The sequence below is a fragment of the Hyla sarda genome, chromosome 6 (assembly GCF_029499605.1).
Source record: "Hyla sarda isolate aHylSar1 chromosome 6, aHylSar1.hap1, whole genome shotgun sequence".
NCBI lineage: Eukaryota > Metazoa > Chordata > Amphibia > Anura > Hylidae > Hyla > Hyla sarda.
In genome coordinates, this window is record NC_079194.1 from 154551558 (window position 1) to 154569789 (window position 18232).

Consider the following 18232-nt stretch of genomic DNA (forward strand, 5'->3'; position numbering starts at 1 on the left):
GGTCCTGCTGCTGGGGACCCCCGGGATCTCGGCTGCAGCACCCACCTGTACGGCTTCCACCTCACACCGGCAACGCTGAAGGCTTCGGATCCCGACCACAATGGCGGAAGTGTGTGACGTCACGACTCCGCCCCGTGTGACATCATGCCCCGCCCCCTCAATGCAAGTCTATGGGAGGGGGCGTGACGGACCTCCCATAGACTTGCATTGAGGGGGTGGGGCGTGACGTCACACGGGGCAGAGTCGTGATGTCACGCTCTTCCGCCATTGTGGTTGGGATCGGAAGCCTCCAGCGTTGCCGATGTGAGGTGGAAGCCATACAGATGGGTGCTGCAGCCGAGATCCTGTTATCAAGCTCCCCCCCCCCTTCTGTGAGACAGCATTCCATTCTGACAATCAGCTCAGCTTTGTTCTGTGCAGCTCATAAGGATACTACATGAGCTCACATACGGGCACTGAGGGTAAATAGGCGGAAGACATGGGGTGCACCTTACATTGGCATTATTACCTGTGCACATAAACGATTTCCATTGACAGAGTTGGTTCTCCTTCATGCATGGCCCAGCCACATTATTTATTTTTATATACCAAATATGCTGCTTCACATAGAGGCCTCCTATTATATACCCATATTGATACCACAAGTACTGGGTGATAAAACATTAAAAAAAAAAAAAAATTCAGTCGACATCATTGCAGAATAATGTAATTTAATTTGTTGACTATGACAAGTATTTGTTGAAATTGTTTTGTGCCCTGAAATACTCTTGTGGTGGCATACATAAGTGGTTCATGGCCAGGGATGTCCCTATAATCTAGTAAGATACCAACTGTGACATTATCTCTCCCTCAATGACATTGCTGATAGGGATGACCCTTATGTTTCTAATGACTGATCAATATACCAATACTAAAATGCCATTGCTGCTGGAAAAATATATCTGTTACCTACCCTTTAACCCATATACATCAGAATGCTATCTGCTTTTGACTCTGAATATAGGCCTTGAAATGACTCCATGTGGGAGTAGAAAGACTAAACATCTGACGAACAGAGAACTTCTGCCAAGAAATTAATGGACACTAGATATGCTAATATATACAGACAAAATAATCGAACAACCAATCAAAATGTAACATGCTAATTGTGATGTCATAACCAACCCTCCTTTTTCCAAATGTAAAAACCAAATTTACTTCCTGTAATAAAGCAGAACTCCCTGGAGTACCGAGGAGGGAACTCATACCAACCTGGCATGGTGTGAATTTTCTTATGTCGATGCTCGCCAAAATAGTACAGCGGTAGTCACTCACAGATTAAGGCCACACATTAACCCATCCTTAACAGTACAAGTGACAAACGCATTGGGAGCCTTAACCCTTTGCCAATCCATGACGTATATTTACAGCATGGGGTTGTTTAGGATGTATGGAGTGGGATACTGCCGCCATTCCACTCCATACCAAGCAGGCCTCGGCTGTTTTTGGTAGCAGGTGTGGCAGTCAATAGTCAGTATGCAAGGATCGGCATGGCTGGCTATTAAACATTTAGATGCTGCTATCAATGTTGACAGCGGCATCTAAATGCCCATTAGAATGGTCATTGATGGTGCAGCGGTTCAGGTGAGCCGCTGCAAACCGATCGCAGGCAGCTGACCCATCGCAATGGCAGCCCAAGGTCTTACCTAGCTTCCTGTGGCTGTAGCAGGCTATGCCATTAGAGCACAGATCTTATAGATCAATGCAATACATACATACAGCATTGATCTGTATGAACCTCTACTTAGACTAAAAAGTGCAAAAACTTAAAGGGGTACTCCGGTGCTTAGACATCTTATCCCCTATCCAGAGGATAGGGGATAAGATGCCTGATCGCGGGAGTCCCGCCGCTGGGGACCCCCGGGATCATGCACGCGGCACCCCGTTTGTAATCAGTCCCCGGAGCGTGTTCGCTCCAGGACTGATTACCGGTGACTACAGGGCAGGCGGTGTGTGACGTCACGCTACGCCCCTCAATGCAAGCCTACGGGAGGGGGCGTGATAGCTGTCACGCCCCCTCCCGTAGGCTTGCATTGAGGGGCGGAGCGTGACATCACACGGGGGCGTGACGTCACACACCGCCCGCCCTGTAGTTGCAGGTAATCAGTCCCGGAGCGAACACGCTCCGGGGACTGATTACAAACGGGGTGCCGTGTGCATGATCCCGGGGGTCCCCAGCGGCGGGACTCCCGCGATCAGGCATCTTATCCCCTATCCTTTGGATAGGGGATAAGATGTCTAAGCACCGGAGTACCCCTTTAAATCCTATAGTTTACGAATATAAATGTATCTCTCGCATACGTAATACGTAATATTTTAATCACCCACCCCCCCTTTCCATATTTTAAATTTTTTTTTTTTATAAAAAAAAACAAAAAAAAAAAAAACATCTGGTGTCACCAAGTGCTGAATTGTCCAAACGATTAAAATATAATATTATTGATCCTGCAAGGTCAATGGCGTAAACAGAGAAGAAAAAATGACTGTTATTGTGCTAGCTCGCCATAAGTATTCTAATGCACATCGGGGTAGTGGATGATCCCATTGACCCAGTTACATAGTAGTCACTCTTGGTTTAGGTGTTCACCTAGAAAAGTGAATTTTGACAAATATTAATAAAAAGTTGATGTATAGCACTACTACATTCCTGTACTGATGGAACCCTAGGGTTGCCTACCCAGGGTGTTGTGCGTCTGCAAACAGGGAAGCTGGGAACTGATAAGGAAAGGGAACACCGCCATGTTGCGTCACAGCATTGGGAACATACTGTCACCACTCGGCTCTATGGTGGTCGGTGACAATTATATCAGACCGTAAGGGGCACAGAATGCTGCCAGCGCCTTCCAAAAGAGAAAGTTATGTCATGTGACTAGAGTGGTCTCCAACCTGCGGACCTCCAGATGTTGCAAAACTACAACTCCCAGCATGCCTGGACAGCCAACGGCTGTCCGGGCATGCTGGGAGTTGTAGTTTTGCAACATCTGGAGGTCCGCAGGTTGGAGACCACTTGTCTAGCACTACCACACTGTTTTAAATCCATTCTTACTTTTCACCTTTACTCATGTCCTGTGTAGCTAGTCCAAGATAAAAGCAGCCAAAGATTGCCATGCTGGGACTTGTAGTTTCTCAGCAGCTAATGGAATTTTCCCGGCATCCTCTGTGCACTCCCCTTTAAGCCCCCATTGAACGAAGCGCTGCAGTGCACATGCGCAGTGTGAATAGCGTCATTCCTATGCTTATGATTAAAATACACAACTCATTTTTCATTAAGGTTCTTAAGAAACCTCCCCGGAAACCGTTCCTGCTGTCCTCGCCGTGCACTGACCTGGGAGTCTCGGAACTCCACCACCACGTTATCGCTGACCCAGTGAGACGCCATCTTTCCCTACCCACCGGCCACCAGCAACAACAACAAACGTTGTGCGTAATCACGTAGCAATCGCCTAGCAACCAAGTCACGCTGAGGCGCAAGGTGTTGTGGGAGATTTAGTTTTTATTCTTCCGATTGCATTACCCAGTGTCACACCTAGATGTCAGGATAGAGCAAGAATCAAGTTCTAGTTTGATCTGAGTTCAATGAAGAAAAATCATAAAAGGGATTATAATATATATATATATATATATATTTTTTTTTTTTTTTTTTGGGGGGGGATGGAATACAGCTCCACTTTTTTCACTTTAACCTTGCAAATATTTTTAGTGCTGCAAATATTTTTTCTTCTATAGTAAATTTGAGTAGCCATATTAGGGTGCATTCACACTACGTTTTTGCAATACAGTTCCCGTATCAGGTTTTTGATGAAAAACTGATTCCTCAAAACTAAACTGTATCGGAACGTGTGTACAAATTTTAACCCGTATACGGTTAAAAACCGTATACGGTTTAAAAAATGATGTCCGGTTGCATCCGTTTTTTAAGAAAAAAACTTATATAAGTTTTTAACTTTTCAATCCATTATGAATAAAGTTTCACCTGTTTGATTGAAATTCCAAGAAAAAAAACTGTGCAAAGTCAAAAACCGTATGGTGAAAACCATATGGAACCTTACGCACATTGACTCCCATGTTAAAAAAAAAAAAACGTATACGGTTTAATACAGTTTTTCACCCGGACCAAAAACCGTGGTAGGCTACGGTTTTGGGTAAAGGAAAAAAACTGATAAAACCGTACAGGATGCAAAACGGACACAACCTTCTGCATCTTTTGGCATACGGTTTTAAATGGAGAGTCAATGCATGCGGTTTTCAATACGGATCAATATGGTATTCACATAGAAAACGTATACGGGAACTGTATTGCAAAAACGTGGTGTGAATGCACCCTTAGTCCAGTTATGCAGATGCAAATCAAAAAATGTTGCAGTATCTTGCAATACCTTTTTTATTGGACTAACAGAATTCTTAGTCCAATAAAAAAGGTATTACAAGATACTACAACATTTTTTGATTTGCATCTCTATATATATATATATATATATATATATATGTGTGTGTGTGTGTGTATATATATGTGTGTGTATAAAATGGGGGACATGTATCATTATTTATGGTAGAAGCAGTTTACCACTTTTGACGAATTCTAAATTATGCGCAGAAGCGCAAAATGTATCATTCAAGCGCAATGAGTTTCATAAATTGCCGGTAAATATAATAATCTCCTCAATCCACTCTTTGAAAAATAGAATTGATGATTTAGAGCATCTTGCTACGTCAAGTCCAAGATGGCTTATATTTGCGTTCAAAAAAAGGTACTTGCGGAAAATGTTTGGGTGTAAAGGAAAAGTACGCAGTTAATACATCCGTGCGTACTATAGATGTCACTCCAAGGTATCCGATATCGTGACATCAGGAGGACATGCTCTATCAGAATGTACGCAAAAAAAAGACACAAAAAAACAAAAACAAAATTTTGCGCAAGAATTTACACACAAAAACGCTGAAAATTCTTTGATACATGTTTTATCAATGTGTGTAGGAAAGCAGGGTGAAGACTTGGTATAGACAGGGGGGAGATTTATCAAAACCTGTCCAGAGGAAAAGGTGATGAGTTGCCCATAGCAACCAATCAGATCACTTCTTTCATTTTTTAAAAGGCCTCTGCAAAATGAAAGAAGCGATCTGATTGGTTGCTATGGGCAACTCAGCAACGTTTCCTCTGAACAGGTATGATAAATCTCCCCCAGGGTTCCTGCCTAGGGAGCTATAGGAGACAATATTCATATCTACACATATTGGGGAGATTTATCAAAACCTGTCCAGAAGAAAAATAGCTGAGTTACCCATAGCAGCCAATCAGATCGCTTCTTTCATTTTTGAAAATGCCTCTGATAAATGAAAGAAGCAATCTGATTGGTTGCTATGGGCATCTCAGTAACTTTTCCTCTGGACAGGTTTTGAGAACTCTTTCCCATAGTGTGTGATATGCCAGTCATCTGATACATTGATTTTATCTCCGATTATAATGACAGGATCACCAACAAGCTCCAGGATAAACAGAAAGCTTAGAAGGAAAGGAGGATTCATATTCCATGCATTTATGGCATGTCCACCAGATCCTCCTGCACAGATTTCTATGTTCTCCCTACAGGGGAGGATCCAAAAATAGATCCTCTGGTTCTTCCATAAAAGCTGGAGAGTATGGGGCAGGTTCCCCAACCAGGGGGCTCTACAGCTATTGCAAAACTACAACTCCCATCATGCCCAGATCATGGCGCATAATCCCTCCTTGCTAGTACTGACTGGTGGGGGTCCCAGCACCTAGACCCCCCACGACCTGTCAGAAGTTGTTTCCTATGATAACAAAGCTAACATTTTTGACATAAAGACGGAAGGATTCACAGAAAGGCTTTGAAGCATTGCACTCTGATAATGGGATGCAGGTCAGGGGTAGAGTCCTGCTGGGACTGTTTGGTTTAATCCCACTGCCATCCACTCCTGATGAATTTATGACCATTACCGTCCTGCTCCCGTTATGGGTGTATTGCCCTCCCACCTGCTCCCGCAACATGTATCCAATCCTACCTCTCCAGCAAACATTCTGGGCTAGTAATTACCATGTGGTTTCTCTACTAAGCAGATATGCCATTCAGGAACTTGGGTAAGCTAGGTGAGACATTCTCAGCTAGCTTTTCTATGCTCCTGAATGGAATAGCTGCACTCTCAGGTACAATAGATAAGTCATGCAGTACAATACATGCCCTTATGTATGCACAGGGGACTGTTGGGCACTATGCTCTTGAGTCTGACAGTATATGGTGACAGCCTAGTATTTTACAGTAGTAAGTACAGTACACATGGCATGCCATTATCTTTGCCCAGGGCACTATATGGAGCACTGTCAAGCAGTGTATGATGCACCCCTAAGGCGGCTATGTAGTGTACCATGGGGGGTATTTATCAATTTTGCCTGTTGACAATTTCTTTTTACCCTTTTTTTTTCACTTTGGTTTCGTGGACATGCACCAAATTTATCATTTGGCGCAAGTTGTTAGTGATTTTGGCTGAAATGTTGAAATCAGCTGTTCCCAGCGCCTTTTACACAGAAGTTACCGCCACAGAGGACGCGTATTTTACCCTGTAGAGCAGCCATTTCGGAGTCCCTCCTGCAGTATATCAGCAAGCGACATGAGTTATTTTCTTTTGTGGGGTTTATAGCCACCATGTGAAATGGATTTTATTTTCAACTTGGGAAGTTTTTTTTTGTTACTTTAGTGCAGTGGTCTTCAACCTGCGGACCTCCAGATGTTGCAAAACTACAATTCCCAGCATGCCCGGACAGCCGTTGGCTGTCCGGGCATGCTGGGAGTTGTAGTTTTGCAACATCTGGAGGTCCGCAGGTTGGAGACCACTGCTTTAGTGCTTACCTTTCTTGAACCTGTGGGGCCATGTCCAATGCTGGCTCAACGGAGGGTGAAAGTCCCTCAGAGACAACTATGTCGCAGGATAGTATTGAGCAGCCCTGGAGGCGTCGCTGCTTTCACCCCAAAATTTTTTTTATGTATTTTGACGCCTTTACATTTTCTGACATTGCTAAGTGTGTTTTCCATGTGAAAAATTTCTTGGCGGCGATTTGCGTCAAAAAATGGAATTTGCGCCAAAGATCGATTGGCGCAAATGATGAATTACTGACTAAAGTTAAAATCACACACAGGACTGTGTGATTTTGAGAAAGTTGTAAAAATGACAGTGGAGAAGATGCGCCAAACTTTGGCACAAAAAGACACTGCGCCAAAGAATTGCACCAAAGTTACGTTAAAAGAAAAGCACATAAATCCTTTGATAAATACCCCCCCCCCCCCATCATGTCCTTAAAGAGACTTGCATAGCGGGGGCGGGGGGTGACGTCACACGGGGCGGAGCTGTGATGTCACGATACTCCGGCCCCGTGGTCGCCACCCGGCTGTTTGTGAGCTGGCACCGTGGCCTGCAGCTCAAACAGGTGGGTGGTGAATGCAAGATTGAGGGGGTCCCCACCGGCGGGACCACCGCAGTGAGACATCTTATCCCCTATCCTTTGGATACGGGATAAGACATCTCAGAGCCGGAGTAGCGCTTTAAGTAAACTGAAGTCGGAAGTCTTCCTAACCTTTAGGGTGGACCTGAGAGTGCATGGGTGCAGCACTGCCACCGACCGGTCACCATACCACTGCACCCCATGCACTGCCAAGAGGAGATACACTTACAGTGGGGGGAGGAGTCAGCGGGAACATAGCCAGATGTCAGACACTAGAGGCTGCAGACATCATGGGGGAGATTTATCAAAGGATTTAGACTGGTTTTTCCTGTCTAAATTTGTCGCACAGAAAGTCACAGTCTAAATATGTGCGACTTTTCTGCGACTTTTGCTGTAGAGGATTTTTAGAACATGATGCATGCTAGTCTATTTTAGACGGAAATGCATAGGAAAATGCATTGGTGCTGAATTTATCAAGTGCGACTTTTGTGCGACAAGTCGCATCTGCCCAAAATACGCTGAAATGTCAGACCATGTTGGAGCAGGTCTAAATGCAGTTTAAGCTGTAGACCCTGAAGTCTGAGCACAGAATTTATCAAGGGCTGTGAGACCTTTGATAAATTAGGAGCACAATAGACAGGAGACTACCACATACGCTGGTCTATAAGCATACCCAGAATAGACTAGATTAGGAAATGTCCCCCATGACTCTAGTGTCCGACTCCTCCTAATGGGGGAGATTTATCAAAACCTGTGAAGAGGAAGAGTGACACAGTTGCCCATAGCAACCAATCAGATTAATTCTTTTATTTTTAGAGGCCTGTGAAAATAAAAGAAGCAATCTAATTGGTTGCTTTGGGCAACTGCACCACTCTTCCTCTACACAGGTTTTAATAAATCTTCCCCAATGTGCTTCGCCGTGCACTGGACATAGGGTGAGATGAATTAATTAATTGTTAGGGTGCGTTCACACTGATGAATAGGAGAGGAATCCTCGCATAAAAATTCCGCTGTGAAACTTACAATGTACAAATGGAATTAACGTGGAATTCCGTGCCGAATATAGGAGGAAACTGTGTTTTTTTTTTTGCTGGACTACAACCACCAATTGGAATTTCCCTTTTTATTTATTTTTTGTGTGGAATTTCTAGGCAAATTTCATGCAATTCATGCAAATTACGTGCAAAAACAATTTCAAGCAAATTTTTTTTTTACCATTGACTTCAATGGACTTCTGCTCACATATTCCGCAAGAAGAATGAACATGTTTTTTATTCGGGTATGTTCACACTAGGTAATTCCTAGGAATTACGCAATCGGAATTACGCGCTATGAACATAAACATCAGTGTGAATGGGTTTCCGCAAAACTCGTTCACACTGAGCAATTTCAGCGGGGGACAATTCCGCTGCTGAAATGTTCCGCGCAAAGAAAGAACATGTTGATTCTTTGAGCGGAAGTCCGCGAGCACTACATAGCAGTCCATGGTGACGGCGCAGTGCCATGCGGTCCTACCGCCGAAGTATTTCGCCAGCGGCCGCCAGAGTCGAATCTCCGCTCACAGAATTCTGCGAGCGAAGATTCCGTTCAAACTCCGTAGTGTGAACATAACTTTCTAGGTATGAACAGTGCAGAGTAAAATACATTGAAGTCAATGGCAAAGCAGATGTTAATTATTTCTGAGCGGAGAATTCAAGGGGAATGATTCAAGTACATTTCTCTTGAATGAGTCAGTGTGAGCGCACCGTATGACAGAACTACAGGACACAGAAGGTAACAAGGCTAAAGGGTTAATTCAAAGGGCATGGGAAGGGGAGGAGCCAGCAGAGCCGCACATGCGCAGGTCTTGTCGCTATTGTTCCAACCCAGCAACAAGCAGCGAGTCAGACAGAAGCAGCGGATCTGTGAGATCGGGGATCGGAGCGGCAGGGACCCCCAGGCCTCAGACAGTGGGGAACTCGGCGATGGACACCCCAGGTCTGGACAGGTCTGATGGGCCCGTCACCCCGGAGACCTGAGTGAGAGAGCCGGCTCCTCACAGACAGCGCCCCCCGGAGGCCTCCAGTGCTCCCTGTCGTGCCCGGGACACATGTGAGCTCAGGCCGTGCTCCTCTACCTGTCTCCCGCTCCTGTCCGTGCCCGCTGAGCCCTCAGCCGCCGCCTCATGGGGGGGAAGCAGAGCTCGGCCTCCCGCTCCCGGGCGCCTTTCCCCGGGGTGTCGTCTGATGACAGCGCCGTGCCCCCGACCTCACACTTCGGACATTACCGGCCAGGTGGGGCTATGGGGCTGAGGAGCCGCTCGGTCAGCTCGGTGTCCGGACTAGAGCCACCTGCAGCCGGACTCCCATTCGGCCTGTACCGGGCCGGGCCCGAACCCGACAGAGGAGGCAGCTCCGGGGCTGAAGAGAGCCGAGGAGGCCTGTACCTGGGACCCCGGGCCTCCCTCACAGACACCCTACAGCTCACCCCCAGGTGGATCGGAGCACAGAGCGGTAAGTGTAACCGAGCCTGCCCAGCCTGTGCCCCCCAGTGCTGTGCTACCTTTACTGCCTGTCCTCCCCAGCCTGTGCCCCCCAGTGCTGTGCTACCTTTACTGCCTGTCCTCCCCAGCCTGTGCCCCCAGTGCTGTGCTACCTTTACTGCCTGCCCTCCCCAGCCTGTGCCCCCAGTGCTGTGCTACCTTTACTGCCTGTCCTCCCCAGCCTGTGCCCCCAGTGCTGTGCTACCTTTACTACCTGCCCTCCCCAGCCTGTGCCCCCAGTGCTGTGCTACCTTTACTACCTGCCCTCCCCAGCCTGTGCCCCCAGTGCTGTGCTACCTTTACTACCTGTGCCCCCAGTGCTGTGCTACCTTTACTACCTGTCCTCCCCAGCCTGTGCCCCCAGTGCTGTGCTACCTTTACTACCTGTGCCCCCAGTGCTGTGCTACCTTTACTGCCTGTGCCCCCAGTGCTGTGCTACCTTTACTGTCTTCTGTCTTCCTTCCACAGCTCATTGCTGTAGGCTCTACCCAGCCTGTGCCCCCCCATTGTAGGCTCTACCCAGCCTGTGCCCCCCCATTGCTGTAGGCTCTACCCAGCCTGTGCCCCCCCTTTGCTGTAGGCTCTACCCAGCCTGTGCCCCCCCATTGCTGTAGGCTCTACCCAGCCTGTGCCCCCCCATTGCTGTAGGCTCTACCCAGCCTGTGCCCCCCCCATTGCTGTAGGCTCTACCCAGCCTGTGCCCCCCCCCATTGCTGTAGGCTCTACCCAGCCTGTGCCCCCCCCCCATTGCTGTAGGCTCTACCCAGCCTGTGGCCCCCCCCCATTGCTGTGGGCTCTACCCAGCCTGTGCCCCCCCCCCCATTGCTGTGGGCTCTACCCAGCCTGTGCCCCCCCCCCATTGCTGTGGGCTCTACCCAGCCTGTGGCCCCCCCCCCCATTGCTGTGGGCTCTACCCAGCCTGTGGCGCCCCCCCCCCCCACTGCTGTGGGCTCTACCCAGCCTGTGCCCCCCCATTGCTGTAGGCTCTACCCAGCCTGTGCCCCCCCATTGCTGTAGGCTCTACCCAGCCTGTGCCCCCCCATTGCTGTAGGCTCTACCCAGCCTGTGCCCCCCCATTGCTGTAGGCTCTACCCAGCCTGTGCCCCCCCCATTGCTGTAGGCTCTACCCAGCCTGTGCCCCCCCATTGCTGTAGGCTCTACCCAGCCTGTGCCCCCCCATTGCTGTAGGCTCTACCCAGCCTGTGCCCCCCCATTGCTGTAGGCTCTACCCAGCCTGTGCCCCCCCATTGCTGTAGGCTCTACCCAGCCTGTGCCCCCCCATTGCTGTAGGCTCTACCCAGCCTGTGCCCCCCCATTGCTGTAGGCTCTACCCAGCCTGTGCCCCCCCATTGCTGTAGGCTCTACCCAGCCTGTGCCCCCCCATTGCTGTAGGCTCTACCCAGCCTGTGCCCCCCCATTGCTGTAGGCTCTACCCAGCCTGTGCCCCCCCATTGCTGTAGGCTCTACCCAGCCTGTGCCCCCCCATTGCTGTAGGCTCTACCCAGCCTGTGCCCCCCCATTGCTGTAGGCTCTACCCAGCCTGTGCCCCCCCATTGCTGTAGGCTCTACCCAGCCTGTGCCCCCCCCATTGCTGTAGGCTCTACCCAGCCTGTGCCCCCCCCCCCATTGCTGTAGGCTCTACCCAGCCTGTGCCCCCCCCCCCATTGCTGTAGGCTCTACCCAGCCTGTGCCCCCCCCCCCCCATTGCTGTAGGCTCTACCCAGCCTGTGCCCCCCCCCCATTGCTGTAGGCTCTACCCAGCCTGTGCCCCCCCCCATTGCTGTAGGCTCTACCCAGCCTGTGCCCCCCCCCCATTGCTGTAGGCTCTACCCAGCCTGTGCCCCCCCCCATTGCTGTAGGCTCTACCCAGCCTGTGCCCCCCCCCATTGCTGTAGGCTCTACCCAGCCTGTGCCCCCCCCCCATTGCTGTAGGCTCTACCCAGCCTGTGCCCCCCCCCATTGCTGTAGGCTCTACCCAGCCTGTGCCCCCCCCCATTGCTGTAGGCTCTACCCAGCCTGTGCCCCCCCCCATTGCTGTAGGCTCTACCCAGCCTGTGCCCCCCCCCATTGCTGTAGGCTCTACCCAGCCTGTGCCCCCCCCCCATTGCTGTAGGCTCTACCCAGCCTGTGCCCCCCCCATTGCTGTAGGCTCTACCCAGCCTGTGCGCCCCCCCCCATTGCTGTAGGCTCTACCCAGCCTGTGCCCCCCCCCCATTGCTGTAGGCTCTACCCAGCCTGTGCCCCCCCCCATTGCTGTGGGCTCTACCCAGCCTGTGCCCCCCCCCCATTGCTGTGGGCTCTACCCAGCCTGTGGCCCCCCCCCCCCCCATTGCTGTGGGCTCTACCCAGCCTGTGGCCCCCCCCCCCCATTGCTGTGGGCTCTACCCAGCCTGTGGCGCCCCCCCCCCCCCCCACTGCTGTGGGCTCTACCCAGCCTGTGGCCCCCCCCCCCACTGCTGTGGGCTCTACCCAGCCTGTGCCCCCCCCCACTGCTGTGGGCTCTACCCAGCCTGTGCGCCCCCCCAGTTGCTGTGGGCTCTACCCAGCCTGTGCGCCCCCCCCCCCGTTGCTGTGGGCTCTACCCAGCCTGTGCGCCCCCCCCCCCGTTGCTGTGGGCTCTACCCAGCCTGTGCCCCCCCCCCCGTTGCTGTGGGCTCTACCCAGCCTGTGCCCCCCCCCCCCCGTTGCTGTGGGCTCTACCCAGCCTGTGCCCCCCCCGTTGCTGTGGGCTCTACCCAGCCTGTGCCTCCACTTCTGTGCCACCATAACTGTAGGCTCTAACCAGCCTATCCCCCAGTGCTTTGCACCCATTGCTTTATGCTCTACCCAGCCTATCCTATCCTATTTTTATTGTGCACTGCCAAATAACATTGCCCAGGCCATACAGATGTCTTATACAAGGTATAGTACTTTTGCTGCTGTTCCATTTTAAAGTGCACCTGCAGTATATCTCTCCATTTAGTATCCTGCAGAATAGAACTGGTTTCCGGTAGTCAGCCGTGTGCATGTATTTTGTGTAGTTACCCACAGCCGTTGTGTCCCTTATACTTAGACTGGTACATAGAGTAGAGTTGTCTGTGGTGTTCACAGTGTCCTGAAGGCTTTGTGTGGTTGGGTGTTCAGATGTGTGCTGTACGTTGTGGTTTCCTGATAGATTTTTGCCTCCACACACCTTGTACCAACCAGTCATACTTTTAATGACACATAAAACAAAATATGAATTTTCCTTGCATGACCCATTGCTTTTCCTGATGATATCCAGCGCTGATGCATGTGTTTTGCTGCTTATCTCCTTGTTGGGTTTAGATGAGTAAACATATCTTTGAATAGGGGAAGGAAGGTGTTATAAGCTGAGCAAACCCTCAGTCTCTGCATCACCTCCTACCACACTGATGTCTCCAAGTAAAACAAATACTTCATGTCACTGCCATTTTTGTGACCCTCACTGATTGTAGAATGGGACCTGCATCCCTGTTCACCCCAGCTTTGTATAAAAAGAGAGGTTAACTGCTTTGCCAAAGTATGGCTACCGATCCATTAATTTGGAAGATCCGTGAGTCGTTGCCTGCAAATATCCACTTTTGGATAGCGATCTGCGGCCATCGCCGACATGGGGGGGCATAAAGACCCCCCCTGGGCGATATGCTGCAATGCCTGCTGAACGATTTCAGCAGGCATCGGGCACCGGCTCCCCTCCGGCTAGCGGCGGGGGGCCGGGAATGGACAGAACGTACTCCTACGTCCTCGGTCCTTAAGGACTCAGAAACGGGGGCGTAGTAGTATGTCCATTGTCCTTAAGGGGTTAAGGCTAGGATATCGCTACATTGGCCTCCTTTAGGGTACAGTCTCACCCTGTCTGCTGCAGATTTCATGGTGTAAAATTAATACAAATAGTTGAAAACAGCATCAAATCCACAGCGGATATGTTGTGTAAATGTATCCTAAGGGTACATTCAGATGTACAGGATCTGCTGCAGATTTCATGCTACAGATAATTGTAACTAAATGATTGTATGCAGCATATAATCTGCAGCAGATCCTGTACGTGTTGATGTATCCCGAAGGGGTTTTCCAGCAGGGACCCAACTCTGTATAGCAGAAAATGATGTTTTAATACATGGTGATACTGCCTGGCAACTGTAATACTGCAACATGTATCTGTGGACACAGGAGATTTATACTTTATGTTTTTGTCAGACATCAAAGAAAGGCGAAGGATTGGTCCGCTTCCTTTGCTGCCGGTTTCCATGATCTTTCTAGTCATGTGATTTTGTGCAGCAATGACGAGTGACCATTATGTACAGACTTTCACTTTCCTGGTGATGGTTGAGTGGGGGAAGTATAGTGAGAACTTTAGGAACATGTGAATTACTCTTTCCAGAACTTTTCACTAATCCTAAATGATGTCACACTAAGGTTTGTAGCACATCCTGGAATTGACCAGTTCTTTCCAAAGATATGAAATAGAGGAAATGCTCCCCCCAGCACTCGCTATCCTGTCACTGTTGTTGCGTAACATGTTGCCTCGGGTAGGAAAAATTCTTTTGTTTACAAGGTAACATATCTGGTTACGAAATCTTTAAGGGCCCAAAGATTAAGGGTATGTTCCCACCCGGTGTATATGCAGCATATTTCATGCTGCGCAAAATCTGCAGCAGCAGCGGGAAATACTCCTGCGTATCCCTCGCGTCACCATACACACAGGCCCTTTGGGTGTGCTATGTGTGTAGTGAGTTTAGGAGGCGGGAGCCGTGTGTCACAGTCACGACACACGGCTCCGCCTCCAAATCTCACTGCACACACAGGGCGTGTATGGTGAGCGAGGGACAAGCGGTGTATTTCCCGCTGCTGCTGCAGATATTGCGCAGCGTTCCCCCTCTTACGGTAGCTAATAACAGGGAAGAATAGATTGCAGTCACGTGCACTGCAAGTGGAAGAGGATTCAGGGTGTATTCTAGGGCTGAAATAACTAATCAATTATGTTGTCAACTAATTTAATTGATTAATGGAACTGCAGGAAGCACACACAATCTTCTGCTTCCTGCAGCTATCGCGAGTCCTTGAGTCAGGCTCCGTGGTAAAGGCCAGACTTGCATGAAGTGAAAGATTGTGTGCTGCCCCCTTTTCACTAAATAGGCTGCTGGGGACATGTAGGTTGGACAACCAGGGAATGTGCTGCTTCTTCTATCTAGCCACAGGTAAGTAACAGGGAGTGAGTATAGCCCTTACAAGGAAAAAATATTTTTATTTATTTATTATACATATTTAATTATAAAAAGCTACTCCGCTCAGCATCTATCCAAACCCCACAAACTATCTTAACACACAATCCCTTACCTAAAATACACAGAGGACCTTCAGTCCGATCCCCTCTCTAATCTAACTCGCATATTATTTTCTTCTCCACTATGGTTATTTTTATCTCATTAGTCGATTAATTGAAACAATCGGCCTAATAATTGATTTATGAAAATAATTGTTAATCACAGCCCTAGTGTATTCACACACACTCACAGGATCCGCTGCAGATTAGAAACAAGGCAATTCTTATGTACACTACTAAAAAAAAACAAAGGGAACACTAAGAAAACACATCCTAGATCTGAATGAACTAATCGTATGAAATACTTTTTGTCTTTACATAGTTGAATGAGCTGACAACAAAATCACACAAAAATTATCAATGGAAATCAAATTTATCAACCCATGGAGGTCTGAATATGGAGTTACACTTAAAATCAAAGTGGAAAACCACACTACAGGCTGATCCAACTTTGATGTCATTAAAACAAGTCAACATGAGGCTCAGTAGTGTGTGTGGCCTCCATCTGCCCGTATGACCTCTTGCAATGCCTGGGCATGCTCCTGATGAGTTGGCGGATGGTCTCCTGAGGGATGTCCTCCCAGACCTGGACTAAAGCATGCGCCAACTCCTGGACAGTCAGTGGTGCAATGTGGTGTTGGTGAATGGAGCGAGACATGATGTCCCAAATGTGCTCAATCGGATTCAGGTCTGGGGAACGGGCGGGCCAGTCCATAGCATCAATGCCTTCCTCTTGCAGGAACTGCTGACACACTCCAGCCACATGAGGTCTAGAATTGTCTTGCATTAGGAGGAACCCAGGGCCAACCGCACCAGCATATGGTGTCACAAGGGATCTGAGGATCTCATCTCGTTACCCATTGGCAGTCAGGCTACCTCTGGCAATCACATGGCTGTGTGACGCCACCCCACTCCATTACTGACCCACGGTGCCTCCAGACTCTGTCACATCTGTCAAATGTGCTCAGTGTGAACCTGCTTTCATCTGTGAAGAAAGAGCACAGATGTTTCACAGTGTTGAGCTGTAAGCACAACCCCCCCACCTGTGGACGTCGGGCCCTTATACCACCCTCATGGAGTCTGTTTCTGACCGTTTGAGTGGACACATACACATTTGTGGCCTGCAGGAGGTCATTTTGCAGGGCTCTGGCAGTGCTCCTCCTGCTTCTATTTTGCACAAAGGCAGAGGTAGTGGTCCTGCTGCTGGGCTGTTGCCCTCCTATGGCCTCCTCCATGTCTCCTGATGTACTAGCCTGTCTACTGGTAGCGCCTCCATGCTCTGGACACTACGCTGACAGACACAGCAAAGCTTCTTGCCACAGCTTGCATTGATGTGCCATCCTGGATGAGCTGCACTACCTGAGCCACTTGTGTGGGTTGTAGACTCCGTCTCATGCTACCACTAGAGTGAAAGCACCACCAGCATTCAAAAGTGACCAAAACATCAGGCAGGAAGCATAGGAACTGAGAAGTGGTCTGTGGTCACCACCTGCAGAACCACTCCTTTATTGGGGGTGTCTTGCTAATTGCCTATAATTTCCACCTGTTGTCTGTTCCATTTGCACAACAGCATGTGAAATTGATTGTCAATCAGTGTTGTTTCCTGAGTGGACAGTGTGATTTCACAGAAGTGTGTGATGGACTTGGCTTTACATTGGCCCTCATTTACTAACAGCATTCTGACTTTTTGTCGGGTTGTGTGCCTAAATTCTATGTAAATTCTGAATGTGCGACAGAAAAAACCCAACAGAATCAGAAGCACTGAGTGAAAAAAAAACCTACAAAACGGCGTTGTTTTCGGTAATGGAGACACGTTCCTTACATTTCATCCAAAATCACTCGTCTTCTCTGAAAACCACTCTGAAAATCTTGTGAATTTTCTGGGAAGAAAACCCTACACTTTAAAGCATGTATAAAGTTTACCAAAGCGGAGTAAATTAGTAAATACCATGGGGGGGGGGGGGGGTGGATCTGGTGTGTGGGAAAATACTGTAAGGGTCAATTCACATGTCTTGAAAGCTGGAATCTGGTTGCTATGGGCAACTGCTCTCCTGATCCTCTGCTCAAGCCTTAATAAATCTGTTCCATAGTCCAAAGGTGCCTCATTTACCTTATGCTAAAGTTGGATGAACTCAATGCTGCTGTTTTGGCTGGCTGACTGTCTTAAAGGGGTACTCTGGCCCTAAGTCATCTTATTCCCTATCCAAAGGATAGGGGATAACATGTCTGATCGACGGGACCCCCGCAATCTCATTCCGCACCCACCTTTTGTGAGCTGTCCCCAGTACCGGACGCTCCGAGTGTGAAGCGTGACGACCACGGGGCTGGAGTATCGTGACGTCACAACGCCTCCCGTGTAAAGTCACACCCCGCCCTCTCAATGCAAGTCTATGGGAGGGGGCGTGATGGCCGTCACGCCCCCTCCCATAGACTTATATTGAGGGGGCGGGGTGTGAAGTCACATGCGGGCGGAGTCGTAACATCGTGATACTCCGGCCCACATGGTCGTCACGCTTCACACTCGGAGCGTCCGGTGCTGGGGACAGCTCACAAAGGTGGGTGCGAAATGAGTTTGTGGGGGTCCCCAGCGGCGGGACCCATGCAATCAGACATCTTATCCCCTATCCTTTGGATAGGGGATAAGATGTCTTAGGGCCGGAGTACCCCTTTAAGTGTATAGTAGCCACCTTTAAGTGCAGATGACGTAGAGAGAAGGGTTGGATTTTCATTGCGTTACCCAATTGTTCTGGGATGGGTGAGTTGGTACCAGAGCATTCTGTCTGTAGCTTTCCCCTCCATATAGACAACACACAAATGTTTGGCCATACTGAATGCTCATGTGTATGGGGAGGTCAGGAGAGAGATCTGTTGGCTGAATGAACATTCCTTTGATGGT

At 49.1% G+C, this 18232-nt stretch overlaps 2 protein-coding genes across 4 annotated transcripts in view; one reads left to right on the forward strand and one right to left on the reverse strand.

Annotated features, from left to right (window-relative positions):
- WDR59 (WD repeat domain 59) overlaps positions 1 to 3470 on the reverse strand; it is a 92930-nt gene extending 89460 nt beyond the window's left edge. For all 3 annotated transcript variants that reach the window (XM_056525601.1, XM_056525599.1, XM_056525600.1), the window contains exon 1: positions 3365 to 3470. In XM_056525601.1, the coding sequence (XP_056381576.1) occupies positions 3365 to 3418 (54 nt within the window). In that variant the 5' untranslated portion in view covers positions 3419 to 3470. The remainder of the gene's footprint in view (positions 1 to 3364) is intronic.
- Positions 3471 to 9311: 5841 nt separating this feature from the next.
- ZNRF1 (zinc and ring finger 1) overlaps positions 9312 to 18232 on the forward strand; it is a gene marked incomplete in the record, with an annotated part of 49173 nt that continues 40252 nt past the window's right edge. Inside the window, 1 exon segment of the mRNA XM_056525603.1 lies at positions 9312 to 9984. Coding sequence (XP_056381578.1) covers positions 9657 to 9984 — 328 coding nt within the window.